The 19,480-nt window shown below is 40.1% G+C and overlaps 1 protein-coding gene across 1 annotated transcript; it reads left to right on the forward strand.

Moving 5' to 3' along the window:
* Positions 1–1,334: 1,334 nt before the first annotated feature.
* On the forward strand, positions 1,335–2,904 carry LOC140228471 (G-protein coupled receptor 22-like). Its single transcript, XM_072308685.1, has one exon. The coding sequence runs from the start codon at positions 1,335–1,337 to the stop codon at positions 2,745–2,747; it is 1,413 nt and encodes a 470-aa protein (XP_072164786.1). The 3' UTR covers positions 2,748–2,904.
* Positions 2,905–19,480: the final 16,576 nt, after the last annotated feature.

Here is a 19,480-nt window from a genome sequence, read left to right on the forward strand (position 1 = left end):
CTTTATTCTTTTTGCACCGCGACAAAAGGAAAGCCAAATTTTCTCTCCCTGCTTCACAATTGCTCCATCTTTACTGTATCCCTCATCGAATCAGAATACTATATTTCTTGTATTCTTCCTTCCCTCTCGTCTATCACACTCTCTCTTTCTCTTTCGGTATTTCATTTGATGTCGTTTAGAACGCTCCGAAAGGATAATATAGCTAACTTTTTTTAATTTATAATTTTCAGTCCTAATTACTTTTCAATATCTGTCACATTCATGACAATTACAGGCACTCTGCACTGTACTGATTATATGCAGCATTGTCTATTTTGATTGTATACCCGTCCACGTGCTGTCCTGATACAAAAAGTGACGATTGCTATGGTTTGTAAATATATACGTTTGACCCTCTCAAACAATCTTCTTCAGTCGCCTAAAATTTCGTATAGTTCTCCCTTTCCCTGCAACAAAGAATCTATTTCAACCATTTTAATTATCATTTCAATCAACAGCATATTCATATATATCTCAGTAATGCTTGAATAGAGGCGAGGCACGTTTGTGTTTGTTGACATAATGTTCTTGCAAACTTTTAGAAAACTCACAGTCATATTGTTTACAGCAAGTAAACAGTTTAATGTCAAACGAAGGGAGTTTTGGTTCGTCGAGAAGTATTCCAGCGATTGAGTTAGCTTATTCTTCATCCTCTTCACCCCCTCCTCTTCATATTCTTCCTCTTCTTCTGTTCCTTCTTCTTCTCCAACTTTTCTTCTTCTTCCTCTTCAGGAAACTACACATCTAGTAGTGAGTGTTGGCGCGCATCTAAACATTTTGGAAACTGCCGGAACCACACTTTTTCGTTTCGACGAGACTTCATTGATTCACTTATGGGTGACCAGAAAGTTAAAATTCTATGTCTCGCAACTGAATAACCCCGGCTGGAAAAGTGCGAATTATACCCAGCTTCCTTTGACTCATCACAAGTCTTCAAGTCCATTGTAAAGAATCTTCTGTATCTTTGTCGGGCCGATCAAAGTGACCATTATTAATTGTCACATGAGAATGTCTACTCCAGCTGGATTTTCACGAATCTGTTCCAACAAGTAGATTTTTTTTTGTTTTTTTGGAGCTATTGTAGTACGCGTCACTTACATTCAGTAACAGACTTATACTCACTTGGCAATCAAAGATGTCAAAAAATGTTTTTGGAGGACATTCGCAATGAATGTGAAAAAAAAAGTATTAAGAAACTACATAGAGAAGGTTGTCCATAAGCAGTGACTTGGTGTCACTATTTCGTCTGATGTATCGTTCATGATGATTGTGACCACAGACAACTAGCATTAGACATGACGGGCGAAGGAAGCTACGCATTGCCTTACGTCATTAGCATTTCGCTGATCTTGGTCGTGGAAATGGTGGCGGGTTTTCTCAGCAACATGCTCGTCCTTTTGAGCTACCACGTCAACAAGCAGTTCCAGCAGAACGCGAGCGACCTTATCATCACAAATATGAACCTCGTCGACCTAGTAATCTGCATTGTGTCCATTCCGCTGACTCTTATAGTCATTATTCGCGCCTGGCACAATCCTTTCGTCTGTTATATGCACGAGGCTACAATCAGCTTTGCGAGTGTCGCCTCGGCGCTGAACGTACTCGTGATTTCGCTGGACCGCCACGACAAGATCACGAACCCCTTGAAACGACGAATATCGATCAGAAATGTCAAGTGGATCATCGGTGTCACGTGGGTCTTGTCTGCGTTCGGCTTTGTAACGCCGTTTGTGGGCTTGCGCGGAGACCTCGTTGTGTCTTTCTACGACGGCAACCACTCGCAGGCGTTGCTATGCTACGAATGGTTTGAAATCACGCGCTCTAACAATTATTATGAATTGTACCACGTACCGATCTTCTTCTTAGCCACAGTTGTGATGATGTATGCGTATTATTCCATTGTGAGAGTAACAAGAGTGAAGACCATTCACAACGTGCTCGTTAGAGCAACCACCGTGCCATTCCACATGCGCGGAGACCAGAATCGAGCATCAAGTAGTGGTAAACCGATTGAGCGGGAAAACACGCCAAACTCGACGCATCGTGACCCGGAGAAAAGAGTGTCTAGAACTACGACGACGATCCTTTTGACTTTTATCACATGTTGGGGACCTCACACCGCTATAAGTATTGTCATACTAGTTAAAGGGAGAACTGAGTTGTACGACCTCTTGGAATGGTGGTTTGCTGCCTTGGCGTACACCACCATCCTCATGCATCCCATCCTCTACGTATTCATGCGCAGAAACTTCCGGCGCGCATTTGGTAACAGTTGTCTGGCTCGGTTGCTATGCAGAAATCGCGTGGCGCCGGGAGTAACGCCCACACAGAGCAATCATAGACCAGCCAAAACGCATGCGAGTAAAAGGACGCGCGTATCGGCAAAAACGGGCGCCGCCGAACTCAATGAGAACAAGGGCCACCACAGTCGTAATATGGCGTCTCCCACAGAGAATCAGGACCAAACCGTCCACTTCGGTAAAGGCAAAGCGGCCAGACAGTCTACACGCGTTGAGAAAAAGAGGAAAGGAAATATCGCAGCACCACCGTCTGCTCTCTTCGTAACTCTGACGACTGGTCTAGATCAACCAGCAGCCAGCGATAACTTCCGGGGCGCGTTTACCCATCAAACCAGCATGGACGATGTGAAGGCTATGTATGTTGCACAGGATTCCATGGATGTCCAGAATGTGGAAGAGAATGTCTAAAGTGTTTTTTTTTCCCTTCTTTACTTTGTCTTTTGAGGACTGTGTCATAGCATTGCCTTGTTGCCTTTGTCGTAAATAACAATTTATAAATGATGACCATCAATCGAAATCGTTTGTCATTAGCATAAATTTACAGCCTTATCAGTTTAAAGGGGACTTTAGCTGTCAGATAAAATGTTTGTTCACTGCTAGGTAAATATTTTGCAGAGAAAAGACGTTGTGGGGTAACTTTAATACTAATCATTCTCCAATAACGTCTATAAAAGATTGGCTCCCAAGGAAAGTTTGTTTTCAGTCCTTTTCTAACGGGAAAAAGATGACACAACATTATATTAGTAGAGCATTTAACGTGTTACTATATAGATTCTACGTTTCAAGGACCCAAGGACCCAAATCTTTTGAAAATTCCATATCGACTCAAAGAGAGGTTAAGTTTTTCCGACAAAAATAGGGTTGTTTCGCTTGAATGAATCGCTTGAACGTTGTTGAATAACGCCCGTCTGTCATATAGCGGATGATTGGTGTTGTGCGAGTAATCTGAGGAGAAAAAAATAAAACAAAGAAAAATGAGAACATGCTGAGTGAATCATTGAGTTGAATATGAGTAGAATTAGCACTACAGAACATTGCATGTCTGTAACGAGAAGCGTATCAACGAAAATTATGTACGTTTGTACTCGAACGATATCATAATTATGTTCCTTCCTGCCACCTGCAACAGACTATGTTCATCATTTTTGGGGTAAAAGAGTGATAGCCCTGATATTCCTAATGACAATTAATCCATGCTTTTCTCAAATGGTTCTACAATAGAAAAAAAGAAGAACTGATCCCGGTGCCAGGTGCACCAAATGCATCATGAATACTGAGAGTACTTCTTTAAAGTCGTGAGTCTCTGACACAGTTTTTAGTGCCAATCAAACCCTTTTCTAGCGTGGGAAATGTGATTCGAAAACAGAGCCTTCCATTATTTTCCCTCTCCAAAGACAGAAGACATTAGTGGAATGAAACTTTACAATATTCTTGAGGAAATGTTATTTTCTTCCTGTCGATGAAAGATCGACTCTATCTCCATTGCCCTTAAAAAGCAACTTTTTGAATTGATCGAAGCCTGATGTTGACCCCCAAAAAGGAAGTAATTTCCTGTTTACTACAACAGCGTAATCTTAATGAATGCTCCCTCCTTTTAAGAGCTTTAAATGGATGGTACAGCTTGAGATAGGGCTACAGGTTTCCAATTTTTTTCATGATGATTTTTTTTAGATAAAAAACTCTTATGAAATATGAAAGAGCATATAATATTGGAAGAGGGATTTAAAGTTTATTTAATGAAACTTGGTTTTGAAATGGCTGAGAAATCCAAAAACAAAGCAATCCTAAAGAAAGTTGGGACCCACCTTTTATAAGGATCGCTTTGATTTACTTTTCTGTGTCTACGAATCATATTTCTTGGATATCTCAGCCATTCCAAAACCAATCTTCATTAAAAGAACTTTGAATTCCTTTTAGAATTGCATACTTTCTAACATTTCATAAAGTGGTTTCTAATTATCTTGGAAAAGATTAAGGCTGAATCCTCACCTCAACCAATACTATATCATCCATTCAATTTAGTATACTCTGTAGTTTTGCAGTTTTATCATTTACATGATATACTGGCGATAAAAATTGAGAACAATTCGTTGTGATCGAGACCTACAACGCGGGATTAGCTTTCACGTGAGTTCCTCTTCACGTGGACAAGGAAACGATTTTCATTAATTATTCAGCTCTTGTCACAACCAAGCTCTTGTAGTGTAATTAAGTATAACTAAGTGAAATTGCCTCTTTTTCGAGCTTCAGTGTAGCCAGCTTTGTGATACTGCGGTTTTATTGTCATTTTGTAAAAAGGAAAACTAATGGTGATCTGCAGGAAGCATAACAATATGATTTTTGTCGTTTTTGATGTCAAAATAAATTGGCTGTGCGAGACGCCATTCAACATAAAGAAAAAAGTTATGAAATGAGTGATCATTTAGGACTACCGTCTGGTGGCGTGCTAAAAAGTGTTAATTGAGGCAGATACATGTAACCGCATATGGTATTTAGAGATTAATAGATTGATTATGAACTGATGATGTGTGCCTGGTTATAAAAACATGTGTACGTGTATGATTTTTGTCATGATACCGCAGGTGAATTTTGAGCGATGATATCACGTCTTTCCTGCTCACAAACACGTAAGTCATGGTAAAGAGAGAAAGCACCACGGAAATATAAAAACACACAAAACCATATCCAGGGCAGACGATGATTAAACAACACAGATATACAGTGCAGTGTAATCATGGTAATGCAATTCTTTTCGAAATCGCGATTAGTGATAAGCTGCGTACGAATGTGTGTGTGTGTGTGTGTGTGTGTGTGTGTGTGTGTGTGTGTGTGTGTGTGTGTGTGTGTGTGTGTACCCATTGCAAACACCTTGGCCCGAATTCACGAAGGTGGTACAAATGAAACCATGGTTTAAAGGTAGGGGATACCTTTTACAGACCTCCCAAAATGCAACAAAACATTAAATATGAACCTCAGGGGACTTGTTTAGGCCACTGCTGAGAAATTTGGAAGTCAACAGTTATCTACAATTTGAATAATGCACAAAACTCAACTACTCAGTAGTTCTGTGTGTCAGCCACACTTAAGCCTTTCTGTTGCAGTCTTCTGTATTTTTTTATTTATAAACACAAATCTAAAAGTATAAGAGCTGATGTAATAGCATTATAGAGTGTGTGGCAAGAATGTATATAGAACTGTTTGTAAGTTTTGATGAACTTTCTTCACAAAATATACATGATGGACACACATGCAGTGCATGGGTCTGCAAAGGTAGCCTAGCAATGTACTGGAATTTACGTTGAGCCCCGAAAAAAAATTCAATTCAAAATCTAACGGTCAAGAAAAATGTACTAAATGTTACCTTCCACTTTCAATACTTTAAGGGAGTTTCTAAAATGATACTCTCTTCAACATACCACTGTATTTATACAACTCTTTATTTAAGGCATGCAAATGGGATTCCCTACCTGGTTTCAATTTGTATGGAGCGCCAAGTGTCGCATGGCCTATTTCGTTACGAAATCAGTCTTTTCGTCGATTTCCGTCATTCCGTTAATGAAATGGTCATTTCGTTTCGTTTAAACCATAGTTTCATTTGTACCACCTTCGTGAATTCGGGCCCTGTACGTTTCGAAATCTCTACACCTCAAATAACGGATAGTGGCAGTGATGACGAACGTGGTATCTGTGATTGTTATTGAGGAGGTGAAAGACCAAACACCGACATATTGACTGACATAATATATACATTTTCAAATTCAGAGAACAATTTAGCTTCCAAAGCAAGAAAATATTCAAAAATACATAATTCTCCTTATTATTTTAGTGATATCAAAATGAACACAAAGTCTCGAGTCGAAAAGTATACTGGAAGAGCTGCCGCGACACGCTCTTGGCAGAAATTCTTTTGCCCTTTTGCTCCTATTCATTCTATATTGTTTAAATGCTAAGTACGCTCTTGCATATTTTTTTCTTTCCTGATTCCCGTCTATTCGGGAACAAAATTACTGTCCTGGTCTTGCAGATTACCTTCACTATCATTCCTCTGTCTGTCTGTCTGTTTTCTTCTCTTTGCCACTGTCTGATACCCTAACTGTCTCTGACTGTCTATTGCGCGCTCTCTCTCCATCTAGCCCTCCCTTTGTCTGCTCGTACTTTGTAATACATGTCTGCTCTGTCTTTAATGTTTGAACCCTTATTAGGGCACTCCTTATTTGCTCCCAATAAAATTATGTTCCTAGACAGCAGGCGTGTGTCGCAGCCATGGCTTCGCACCCGTTCCCTTTCGTACATGCTCGTTGGTGGCGCAGTTATCTTCGCATCCAATTTAACAAACTTTCATTCAATAGTAGAAGGCAATGGAAATGATAGTTAGTGCAACAATATACAAAAAGAGTAATATCACAACGGCACTCAGTGTCTTTATTCTTACCACGAATGCAAACGTCAGCATCTGTGCACACGAACTCTCATTTTAGTTAAACAAAAATTCTCTCATTTTAAAATTTCTTCGTCATGTACACTTTTCCTTCAATAATTATAAACACTAAAAAATGAAATGGTAATTTAACATCCCATTAATGTTGTCAGTCCACCAACCTTTTGTACATGCAAAATTTAACACTCGAAATGTTGAATTTACAATAATTTCCTAAGTGGTAGTTCATCATTTTAAGTGCTTGATTTAACATATTGAGTATTAAATTTAACATTGAACAAAGGTTTGAGGAGTGACAATAGTCAGAATCTTGATTTACCACTTCATTTTTAGAGTGTAGTAAAATATCATTTATGTAATCAGCTAAAACGCTTGAAATTAAGTGGGTGAACCTGGGACTCGAGATGGATATTTCACTATGGACAACGAATATACTTTTCTGTTTTCTCCGGCGGGCGAGAGAATTTTCCGACAATATACAGCGTCTTGGATACCCCGACAAAATAAGTCCGAAGATTGGTCGACGGTCATTCTACTTCTCCCGTGCAACTATAATGCGCCAATTTTTTCCTCACATTTCAGGTCATACATAATCGTGTTATGTATGTCGCGCCTGATATATTACCAGAATGTGACCATCGCTTTTTATAAATGGTGGCGAACTTTATTTCTTGGTATTCATCAGCAACATCATTGCGGTGAACCGTTCGGCCGCGGTTCAGACATTGTAAGGTGAACCACAACTGTGACCTAGTTTTCATCATGCGTTCAGAACAGGGTATTGTTATTGTACATTTTTAAACCAAAACCCACTATTTCCCCGATACTTTCATCCTTGGCAATTCCCCAGAAAATGAATAATACATCTTTTCTCATTATTGTCTGTATCACGTGATATGGCTCAAGCGATCTTTGACGCAAGCGTATACACTGGCTCAACCAATTCTGACTGTCCATTTAATAGATCATTATATGATCGAAGCCGTACGCACATAAACTCATACACACACACACACACACACACACACACACACACACAAATAAATAACAGGTATCGTCTATCGACATAATCAAACCATTATTTCCATATACACCTTTCGAAGTTGCGCATGCCCACAAGCGAACACTATACCCTTTAAGGGGGGGGGGGTAGGATAAGAGGTCGAGTGGATGTATGATTTGCATACACTCGTTCAAACCATGTAGAATAATTTTCTCATATGATTATCTTTACCATGGTCCTCCATCCTCCATCGCGTGAGAAATTCATGATTGGCGTCCATGGCGTTCTTACATTTTACCCAAACCGAATACTTGATTTCTGTAACCGTGAAACTGCCATGCTCAGTGAAACACTGTGCCCATCGCTTCTCATATATTTTTTTTTTTTTTTGGGGGGGGGGGGATTTCCGCGCAGTCATTTATTCATAATGCATTCAAACGCATGTTATGAGCAAGCATGTCCATGGTCTGATGTATAAAGTGGGCGTACTTATCGATTTACTCTCTTTTTATGGAATATAACAAATTTACATTAAAAAGAAAAACGTTCCAAAAATTTTGGATTCGTGAATTATCTGTAAACGTTTGTCATAACCCTTGACTAAAAAACAGAGTCGTATCCGAAATAGGATTTTTTTTTTCTTCTAAATAGAAGCAGTGCACCGACATGCTTATGTTGTAGGCCTATACTAGAGCTGCACACTGGTACACTTCCATGCAGCAGGAAGAAATGTCAACAGTAAGACAGGAAGTTTTAATCAATGAAATTCATCACGCTTATATTGCCTCCATCTTCAATGATTCCATGATGGTAATCATTCTGCGCTTCGCACATTTTGTGTACCTATGACTAGCTTCATTCCTCATTCTTTGCCACGACCGACTTCAACGACTGCGACTGCGACGACCTGCGCCCCTAACGGTGGGAAAAATGAAATACTGCTAGTAATCATTGTCAGCTCATCGTCAACTCGTCAGTAAGTACTATCGTCATGTATATACTACAGTATAGTATACAGATGAATATTATAGTACAGCATTATACTCATTTCATTTTTCTTTCATTTCCAACAACGCAAAACAATTACATACACAAAATAACACAATATCAATACAATGTAGTAACAAAGAAAAATACGTGAAATTAACAATACTACTGTACTACGCATCACAGTTATAAACAGATGAAATTAAACTAAAATTAAAGTTGCAGAAAATGGGGGAGACGTACTCTAAAGCCAAGCTTGTATTTTGCAGTCTCCTCATGGATAAGATAACTAAATAACATCAAGGAAGCAAGTTGCTTAGATATACATGTATAATATATATATATATATATATATATATATATATATGATACATATATATATTTATATGTATATATTCATATATAATTATATATATATATATATATATATATATATATATATATATATATATATATATAAAATACATATATATATTTATATGTATATATTCATATATAATTTTATATATATATATATATATATATATATATATATATATATAAAGTACACACATACATACTTATACAAACAAACAAACAGTCGGACAGACAAACAAAAGCATGAGCTCTCTTGTTAAAGGGAAAGAGGGAGAGAAAAAAAACGCAGTGAAGGAAAAGAAGGAAATTATCTTGGAAGGAGAAATAGTGTACTGCCATGTCTAGTGTACTACCATGGTATTATAATAGCTCGATCATGTGACCGATGGCAATGCAGTATATCCAAATGCCTGTCTGTGTGTGTGAGCGTGTGGGGGGTGGGGGGAGTGATTTGTCTGTGTCTGTGCATGCGTGAAAGAAACAGAGAAAAGATTCCCTCTCTTTCCCCTTATATGAACGAAAATATCACATAATTATCAATAATTGTGATACTTTCGATGAGGGCAATAACAAGAACAAGACTAAATGATAGTCGAAATGTATTTTGGGAATGTATCATTTAATATAAGGTATTCGAAAGCTGTATGCATGGCAAGGCGACGCGGCTGCCAGAACGTCTAGAGCATGAAGTGGGAGGGAAAAAAAGGCCCAAAGGGGGGGGGGGGTGTTCCTAAGACAAAATAACGTCATCAGAGCGTGAAATTCATTCGATGATGAAAACATTGCAATATATCTGAACCGCGACCATAACTTATGCATTTGTTGCATGACATTTTACTCTCAAGCAATAATTACTGAAAAATAACTTCAGCAATTAACTATATAGATGCTGGCAATGCACGTGAAAAGTATTAATTCAATCAAATCTTGAAATCTTTAACTTATGTATCAATTTCAATCAAAGAAGCAAATTTGCAAATTTCAATCAATATTCTTTAACCAATACAAGCTTTGTGATTTAAGACCAGCGTTCACATTGCACATCCCTTTAAACGGATTCGAAATCAATATCCTTAACAAGCTTTATGGATTCCCTTGGTTTCGTTCAAACCTGTATACGCATCATCCCTCATTATCAGACCTCACGTAATATACCTCGTGAATTGAATCTGAAAATAGAGATGCTCCTCAAAATTACGTCCTTGCCAAGATTTTGCGAAGAGATAGTTGAATAAAGACATTCTGAGAATTCATTCTTCACACTTTCTATAAGAACACTTTTGGTCATCTTACAGTCGTCTGAATGTATAAGAGTGTGATTGCAAGTGTTACAATAAAATGGTGAATTCATTTTTCATTCATTCATTCATTCACTTATTTTTTCCATTTCCAACAGAAACTATAAGTATTTCACAGAAATAGAATACATAAATTACATCACAATACATAACAAAAGATAAGTTTACAGAATATTTCAAGTATACGGAAATGCTGGAAATGGGGAAGAATGCTAAAAAGCAGTGCGTGTAGGATGCATTCCAACCACACGTAATACAACAAGTTATATGATTCATACACTATTTTGCATAAAAAGCGGAAATGCAAAGAAACTAAGATAATAAGATAATCGAAAGTATTACAGTGTAGATCATATTGCCCCTTATTATGTTCGTGGTGTATTGTTAATATGGGCTGCTGCATGCCATGGACAGGCATCAAATGTTGTTGCTTCCTTTTCTTTAAATTCAAACTACCAGTATACTGTAGTACGTTTCATGGAACAATTGCTTTGTAGCGGCAGGTCATGTAACGTCTTCATTTATAATTTCTGGATTTTATTGATCAGAACAAACACTGTCCTTTTTCATAGGCCTAAGTTTGTTTGTTTGTTTGTTTGATTTATTTTTCTTCCAACACAATTTCATACATAAATCAAAATTATTTTCAGTAATATCACATGGAATATCAGTAAGCAGATTACAAGTACATGATTCAAAGAAGGAAAATCGATGTGTAAATTAATTTCATTAACAAATTATAAATCGAATTACCAATTTTCCAAATAATTATCTGAGAAATTATGCGGAAGAAGGACTGCCACTATAAGCAAAAGCTTGAGCACGTGGCAGCCCAGGGACCTATCTACATAATACACAAAAAATTATATTGTTTGCGGAATGGAGAAATACTACAAAATATAAAACACTGTAAATACATTGTTTTTTACATATGTATAGTGCATAGGCACGAATAAGAGTAACGTGAAATATGATGATGATGATGATGGTGATGTATGATGATGTTGACAGGGTAATGATGAAGAAAAATGTGATAATGAAGATGAAAGTGATAGTGGTGATGCTGAAGATAATGAGAATGAAATGAAATGATAGACACAGAAACATTGCGTATATTTATTGTAGTTTTAAATCCAATTTACAGGAAAAGAAATGTGATCATACAAAAAAAAAAATATATATATATATATTCAAATGCTATATTCATAGATTGTAATCTGACAGTAATGTAGTTTTCAATCTAGCCTTGAAAGAATATAAAGTTTTACACGATTTAACATAATCTGGGAGTGTATTCCAAAGATTTGGTCCATTGCGTCTTATAGATTTTTGTGCAATTAATAATCTGGGATTTACTAAATGAAAATTTTGCGAATTACGAGTGGGATATGAATGAACGGTATAATTCAGTTTAAAGAAATCGTGAAAAATGTTTGGAAGTAAGTTGTTCAAATACTTATACATAAAAAGCAAAGAATGTAATGTATTTATATCAAATATATTCAGTGTTTTTAACTGATAAAAAAGTGAACTGGTGTGGGCTAAGTATTGTGATCCAGTACAGATGCGAATGGCTTTCTTTTGTAGTAAATAAATGGGGTTGAGTTTAGTTTTTGAACTTGTAGCCCACAGTATACAATACATGATATATGGTAGGATTAAAGAATTGTAAAGCATAAAAAGAGTATGTTCAGGAAGATAACTTTTCATCTTTGAAAGAACACCTATATTTCTAGAAATACAGGTTGTAACATAACGTATATGATCATTCCAGGTTAGGTTTTTATCAATAAAAATATCTAAAAACTTAATAGAACTTTTACGTTCAAGAAATACATTATCAATTCTTATATTATTTACAAGATCATATGTGTGAGTTTTCATATGCTTAAAATAAATATAATTTGTTTTATCAATATTAAGTGATAATTTATTATTCTTAAACCAGTTGGAAACATTTGGTAACTCTGCATTAAGTGTAGATACCAACGTTTCTATATTATCGTGGGAATAAAGAATATTCGTGTCATCGGCATATAATATAAATGATAATATAGACGACGAATTAACAATATCATTGATATATAACAAAAAGAGAAGGGGACCTAATATTGAGCCCTGGGGCACACCACATTTTATCGGTGTAACCCCGGTCACAAGGTCTGTGATAAAGACCACACCGGGTTAGAAGGTCTGTGATGAAGACCAGAGAATCTGGAGTCTTCAACCTCAGTGTATACATACACAACCCCCCTTCCTCCCATATGCACATGCCCTCTCGTGCATTGTCCTCCAGTCCCTACCTCCGTCCTTATCTTTCTTCTGCCCTCTCTCCTTCTACACGGGGATGCAGATATCTATTGTACATAAGTCTCTCCTCATCTCGTATTCGTCTTTTCCCCTACCAACATCGGTACTGCCAAATTTTGGGAGATAAAGATAGAGTTCACATAGTGCCACGTCCTCTTGCCCCCTTGGACGTTGGAGAGAGTGGATGTAATAAGGCATGGTGCTGGCTCCTTTCAAGGTGAGACCACTATTATGCCAGTTTTACATGTCATAAACCTTTATGGCGATTACATGAACTTCAGTTAACATGCAAGTGAAGATATAATAGACTGACAAACTTATTTCTCTGTAAAGGAAAGTTAGGATGTTCAATTGATGAAACATCTCACACAATGAAATAGGCTAGGCTGTCAGTTTGAAACCCCTACATATATGTGTGTGAGACGAAGTGAAGTTTATAGCGTAGTTTTGAACAATACCTGTGGTATGCACTCATGTATTTATGTTATATTTGTTAGACTTTCTACACCATGCTATATGAAAATCATGTAGATTTGAACTTTGCCATGCAGACGATTTATCAGTTCAAGCTAAATCATGTGCTTTGAAATGGCTGAAGATAATCAAAACTTTTAGGGTCTGAATAGTACAGGCTAATGTTAGGTGTGCTTGCATGCTAGGGCGTGAGAGAGAGAGAGAGAGAGAGAGCCTGCCTCTGCGGAGAGAAAGGACTTGATTGTTTTAGTGCTTGGCTCTGGCTTCATCCCGACTCTAGGACAAAACTGATAAGAGCTGTGTTCGTAGTATGCATTGGTAGTGAAATACATTGCAGGCTTGATAGGTATATAATATACTCGTATGTTATACCATCTACTTGAAATAAATCATTGTTGAGAATAACTATCCACTACCATTCTATCATGATTGTTCCGCTACATACGTATTCTTGTGTAGAAATGGTAAAAGGAGAACAAGATTTGGATTCTCCCTAGTGCGTAGTTGTAAGCGTTGATGATAGTGTAGCATAGTATAGCATAGTTGTAAGTGTGATAAATAGTAGGTATGTTTTTGCAGTATATGTGATAGAATAAAATTGAGGATGAGTGACATCCAAAGTAAACATTCTGTACAGTTAGAGCTAAGAACTACCCTGCATTATTAATGTTTATAAGAGAAACGCTACTATATTTTGAGATTGACGAGGCTGACAAGTGTAGAAGTCATAATGACATATATTTTATTTCATAGGATAAAATATTTCACAACTGAATAGGTAATCAGATCAATGTAGCTATATAAGTGGGAAAGAGAATATATCCCATAACACCCGTAATGATAATTATTTCGGAGTGATGATATTTGATTTAATGCATGAAAGTGTTTATGCAATTTCAATGTTATTATGTCCGGTTTGGATAATACATGCATAGTTCAACCCTTATGTTTAATGCAGATGATTTTATTTTAATATTTAATCCTTATGGTTTATTAGAATGATTTTGGCTAATAATAGAATATTGGTTGTTAGTCAGTATAAACTCACTTTGATAAGTGCACGTAGCAATTTTGGTTAAGAAGTTTGGCAAGTTTTTCCATAAACATGTATGTATTAGACCTTTTATTTAGTGCATTTGTATATGTTGTATATGCACCTCCTTTCAAGGTATCTCCTTTCAAGGGTTTTCTTCATGGATTCATCTCCTCGATAGTCTACACGCGAGACATCAGCGACAGTAACGCGCAATTTGGATCTTCTTTGGATGTGACACCCCCCCCCCCCTGATTTTGTTTAATGTTTGGTGAAGGACGCTCTGCTGTTAATCCAAAGTAGCAGTTATTTCCCCACGAAACAACGCCGTTAATAGTTCTCTGATGATAGCAGTTGGAGGATATTTATCGATGCCTTTCTTATTGAACCCCATGTGAATTATGTGTCAAAGATATTGTTGCTCCTGCCAATAGTAATCTGTGATTAAAAGGAGGAACATCCACACTTATAAACATAACCGTTGAATTGTACATTGTATTTATTTACATTGTGCCAAGAGAGCGAACCTGGTGTTACAAATGGCGACCCTGCCAGGACGTGCTCTCGATTAGATTTGTGTTATGTGAATTGTCACAATCTATATACGATTTACACATTGTTTTAATGTTTGTCATTTGAGTATTTGTAAAGGAGCCAGCACCAGCCCAGGTTAATTATACAGTGTTGTATTGCAAAGAAAGTACATCACATTAAGGAGGTATTTTACATGTATTTTGCATATGTGCGCAATTTACAGGGCAAATCAAAAGTGACCTCATCTGAAGATTGACAGGTGATATATTGTTGTACCGTAGTACGAAGTACATTTATATGTGCTCGGAATTTTGTACTGATTTCTATTACACTGAATTTCTTCGTGATAGACTATGGCCGACTTTAAATCAAGCATTCTTGCCCCTGCTAAGGCTTTGTGTAAGAAGGAAGATATAGCCCTTGATATGGCGTTATTACTCATTGGGGAAGATGTAGATGGTGTGACCATGGATGAGCTAATAGTTGCCTTGTCTGAGGTGGTAGATTGTGTTCGGAGTGGCATGGTTCTGGAGCATCAGTCTCACATCCAGTCTCCCTCTGTAGCACTCCTCGTGGAACTGGAAATCAAGTCCTCCCAAGTGATGATGCGGGACCAAAACATTCACTTGAACATACATGGGGCACCTAGACCGTTTTTCTTGGCACTACTCTCTGATGTAGCCGGACCCTCATCAAGACGAGTGACACTTGCGGAAGCCAGGAGAAACTTGAGGATGGCAGATCCTGTCTCATTGCAGCAATCAAGTCAGGAGCATCAACATGCCTCTCCGTACAAACATCAACAGGCAGGACAAAGCTTACCCATGAGTATCCCTGCTACTTATAGGAAACTGCGACCCTTCTCTGGATCTCCGTCAGCCAAGGACGAAGATCCCTTCGACGTCTGGGTGGATCAGGCAGAGGGTCAGCTAGAAGAGTGGACAGCTGCGGGTATTGGAGAAGTGGAGAAGAGAAGGAGGATAAGTGAGGCTCTCAGACCACCTGCTTCGACCATAGTAAGGGACCTGAAACTCTACAACGTTCACGCCTCTGCTGGAGACTACGTTTCTGCTCTAGACGCTGCCTTTGGAACCACTGAGAGTGGAGAGGAAATTTTGCTGAAATTCCATGATACCACCCAACAGGAGCGTGAGAAACCTTCAGATTTCTTAATGAGGGTTAATGTGGTACTCCGCCGTGCCATCCGAAAGGGAGGAGCAGAACCGGAGAGAGCAGACTACCTGAGACTCCAGAAATTTATCAGGGCCGTTCACGATGAGATGCTTCTCATAAGCCTTAGGTTGAGAGACTATCTGTCCAACCCGCCCTCCTTCATAGATCTACTTAGCCGAGTGAGGAGATATGAGGAGGAGGCCTCCCAAAAGAGGCAGAGAACACCTACCAGGGGTAGGAGCCTGCAGGCCCTTGCTGAGCCATCTACAGGTGTCATGGAAGCTCGCTTGATAAGATTGGAAGAGCAGATGGCTGCAGTGAAACTGCCGAACATCGCCACGTGTAACGCCCACCAAACACCTCAAGCTACAATGAAACTCCCCGACTTCTGTTACAAGTGTGGGCAAGATGGGCACTTCCGCAGAAACTGTCCCAACCCTCCCGACTTAGCGGCAGTGAACCAGAAGTTGTTGAAACATATTAATCAGCTGCAGGGAAACGCCGACGGGCACCAGAAAGGGAGCTATCAGGGGCCCGCAAGACCAACCCAAGCTCCGACCCCACACCAGCAGTAGACTCCCAACCACATGCTAATACACCGTCAATTTCCCCTGAGTTTCCAAGGACTACTGAAATGCCGGACCAGGTAAACTGGACAGATGCCCAAGATGCGGACCCAGCAATCAGGTCGGCAATATCGTGGGTGAGAAAGGGCCAAGGACCAAATCGACGTGTCCCCAAGACGGCAGAGGAACGGATCTTGGCCCGGGAGTTCTCAAAGTTGAAACTCATGCAGGGTGTACTGTACAGGGAGGTAAATGACAGAGACGGGGACAAGAAATACCAGCTTGTCCTACCACAGTCCTACCGTGAAGAGACACTGCGGAGTCTGCACGACCAGCATGGACACCTGGGGGCAGAGAAGACCTCTTCACTTGCCCACGCAAGATTTTACTGGCCCAGGATGACTCGAGACATTGAGAGATGGGTCGGAACCTGTCGACGATGTCTAGCAAGGAAGACCCTTCCAACCCGGAATGCCCCTTTGCACAACATTAAAACCACCAAACCCATGGAACTGGTGTGCATGGATTTCCTGGGGCTAGAAACAGACGCCAGAGGTTTTAAGTCGATCCTTGTTATCACTGACCATTTTACGAGGTATGCCCAGGCGTATCCTACCAGAGATCAGTCTGCCCGCACAGTTGCAAAGACTCTGTGGGAAAGGTACTTCGTCCATTATGGCTTGCCTCAAAGATTACACTCAGACCAGGGCCGAGAGTTTGAGGGCAAGGTCATAAAGGAGCTTACTCGACTTCTTGGCATCAAGAAATCCCACACTACACCCTACCACCCCCAAGGAGACCCACAACCTGAACGGTTCAACCGGACCCTTCTCAACATGTTGGGCACCCTAACTGACGAACAAAAGGTAAACTGGAGCCAACACGTTGCTAGCCTTGTCCACGCCTACAACGCAACAAAGTCAACGAGCACTGGCTACAGTCCATACCTCCTCATGTTTGGCAGAGAAGCGACTCTTCCAATTGATGTCAGATTCAAAACCCGTCCAGATAATACCTCAGCCATTGACCATGTGAAGTACGTGTCGCGGCTTAGAGCAAGTCTACAGAGAGCCTACCGTGCTGCACAGAAGGCATCCGAGAAATCCGCCGCATCTAACAAGAGGCGGTATGACCAGCGGGTAAGAGGGAATGAGTTGAAGGAAGGAGATCGCGTCTTGGTCCGGAATGTAGGATTGAAAGGCCCACACAAACTGGCGAATCGATGGAAGCCTGATCCGTATGTTGTGGTGGGACGTAAGAATCTATCCCTGCCCGTGTACGATGTCCAGCCAGAGGGCGGTGGTAAAACTCTGACGCTGCATCGCAACTTGCTTCTCCCCATCGGGTCATCAGAGGCGCCCAAAGATGAGCACCCACCGGTCCTCTCTCCCCGAACCCCCACCACTAGACGCCCCAGAGCGAGGGGGCGGCGAGCCCATAGAAGCCCGCAACCAACCACGGTACCACCATCGAGTGAATCTGAGAGCGATGGATGGCTCATACCTCCTTTGCCATCACACCGTCTTCGGGACCAGACGATCCCCAATCAGCCATCCCATCAAAGAACAGGTCAACCCGAGCATGTTCAGGCTCAGGCCACTGGAGACACCCCTCAGGAGGGAGACGTCACTGAAAATCGAGCCCTTGTCCCCACTGCAGAAAGACAACACCCCGAGGCAGGAATTCCCATGACTTCTGAAGAGATTTCAGAACAGGATGCTCCCATGGCAAACGACTCCCCAGAAGAAGTCGAGACTCCCTCTCATCCCGATATCCAAAGTCCAACATGCGAGCTGCCTGAAGAAATTGATTCACCAGGCGAGAGCCCCGCCACTGGAGACACCATCGTTCCTGAGACTACCGACATTATTGGCACTCCTGTCGACCCGGATAGAACGGATTCCCCAGCTTCTAATGGCGTTCCTGAATATCCGCACTCTCCTTCTCCCGACCCAGCTGGTGAAGGCCGAAACGTCGCCACTAATGATGAAACTGCAAACCCCAACGATGTTGCTCAGGATGTTGGTGTTGAGACTGGCACTCCCTTACCGACTCACCCTGATGATGGACAGCTTCCCAGCCGTCCCGCACCCCCACCCTCTGAGCCATTGGAAACCTTGAGGAGATCCTCCAGGCACTCAGTTCCACCTGAGAGGCTTAGTTATTATAGCCCCGGTAATCAAGTGAGTCTGTCCGTACACGCTCAGCCCAAGAGGGGTATGTTCGCAGATTTGCGGAAAAGGTTACTGGGATACTAGTAAATGTGGTAACAGATGTACTTAGTCGAGATAACACTTAGATGTTATATATCGTTCTACCATTACATGTTCCACTGTATAAGGGATTCAGATGTATATGCTATATTGTCTTCCACCTGATTGTTCACCGGGGACGGTGAAAGGTCTAGTGGGGGGAGAGTGTAACCCCGGTCACAAGGTCTGTGATAAAGACCACACCGGGTTAGAAGGTCTGTGATGAAGACCAGAGAATCTGGAGTCTTCAACCTCAGTGTATACATACACAACCCCCCTTCCTCCCATATGCACATGCCCTCTCGTGCATTGTCCTCCAGTCCCTACCTCCGTCCTTATCTTTCTTCTGCCCTCTCTCCTTCTACACGGGGATGCAGATATCTATTGTACATAAGTCTCTCCTCATCTCGTATTCGTCTTTTCCCCTACCAACATCGGTACTGCCAAATTTTGGGAGATAAAGATAGAGTTCACATAGTGCCACGTCCTCTTGCCCCCTTGGACGTTGGAGAGAGTGGATGTAATAAGGCATGGTGCTGGCTCCTTTCAAGGTGAGACCACTATTATGCCAGTTTTACATGTCATAAACCTTTATGGCGATTACATGAACTTCAGTTAACATGCAAGTGAAGATATAATAGACTGACAAACTTATTTCTCTGTAAAGGAAAGTTAGGATGTTCAATTGATGAAACATCTCACACAATGAAATAGGC

The sequence above is a fragment of the Diadema setosum genome, chromosome 5, assembly GCF_964275005.1.
Source record: "Diadema setosum chromosome 5, eeDiaSeto1, whole genome shotgun sequence".
In the NCBI taxonomy this organism is placed as follows: domain Eukaryota; kingdom Metazoa; phylum Echinodermata; class Echinoidea; order Diadematoida; family Diadematidae; genus Diadema; species Diadema setosum.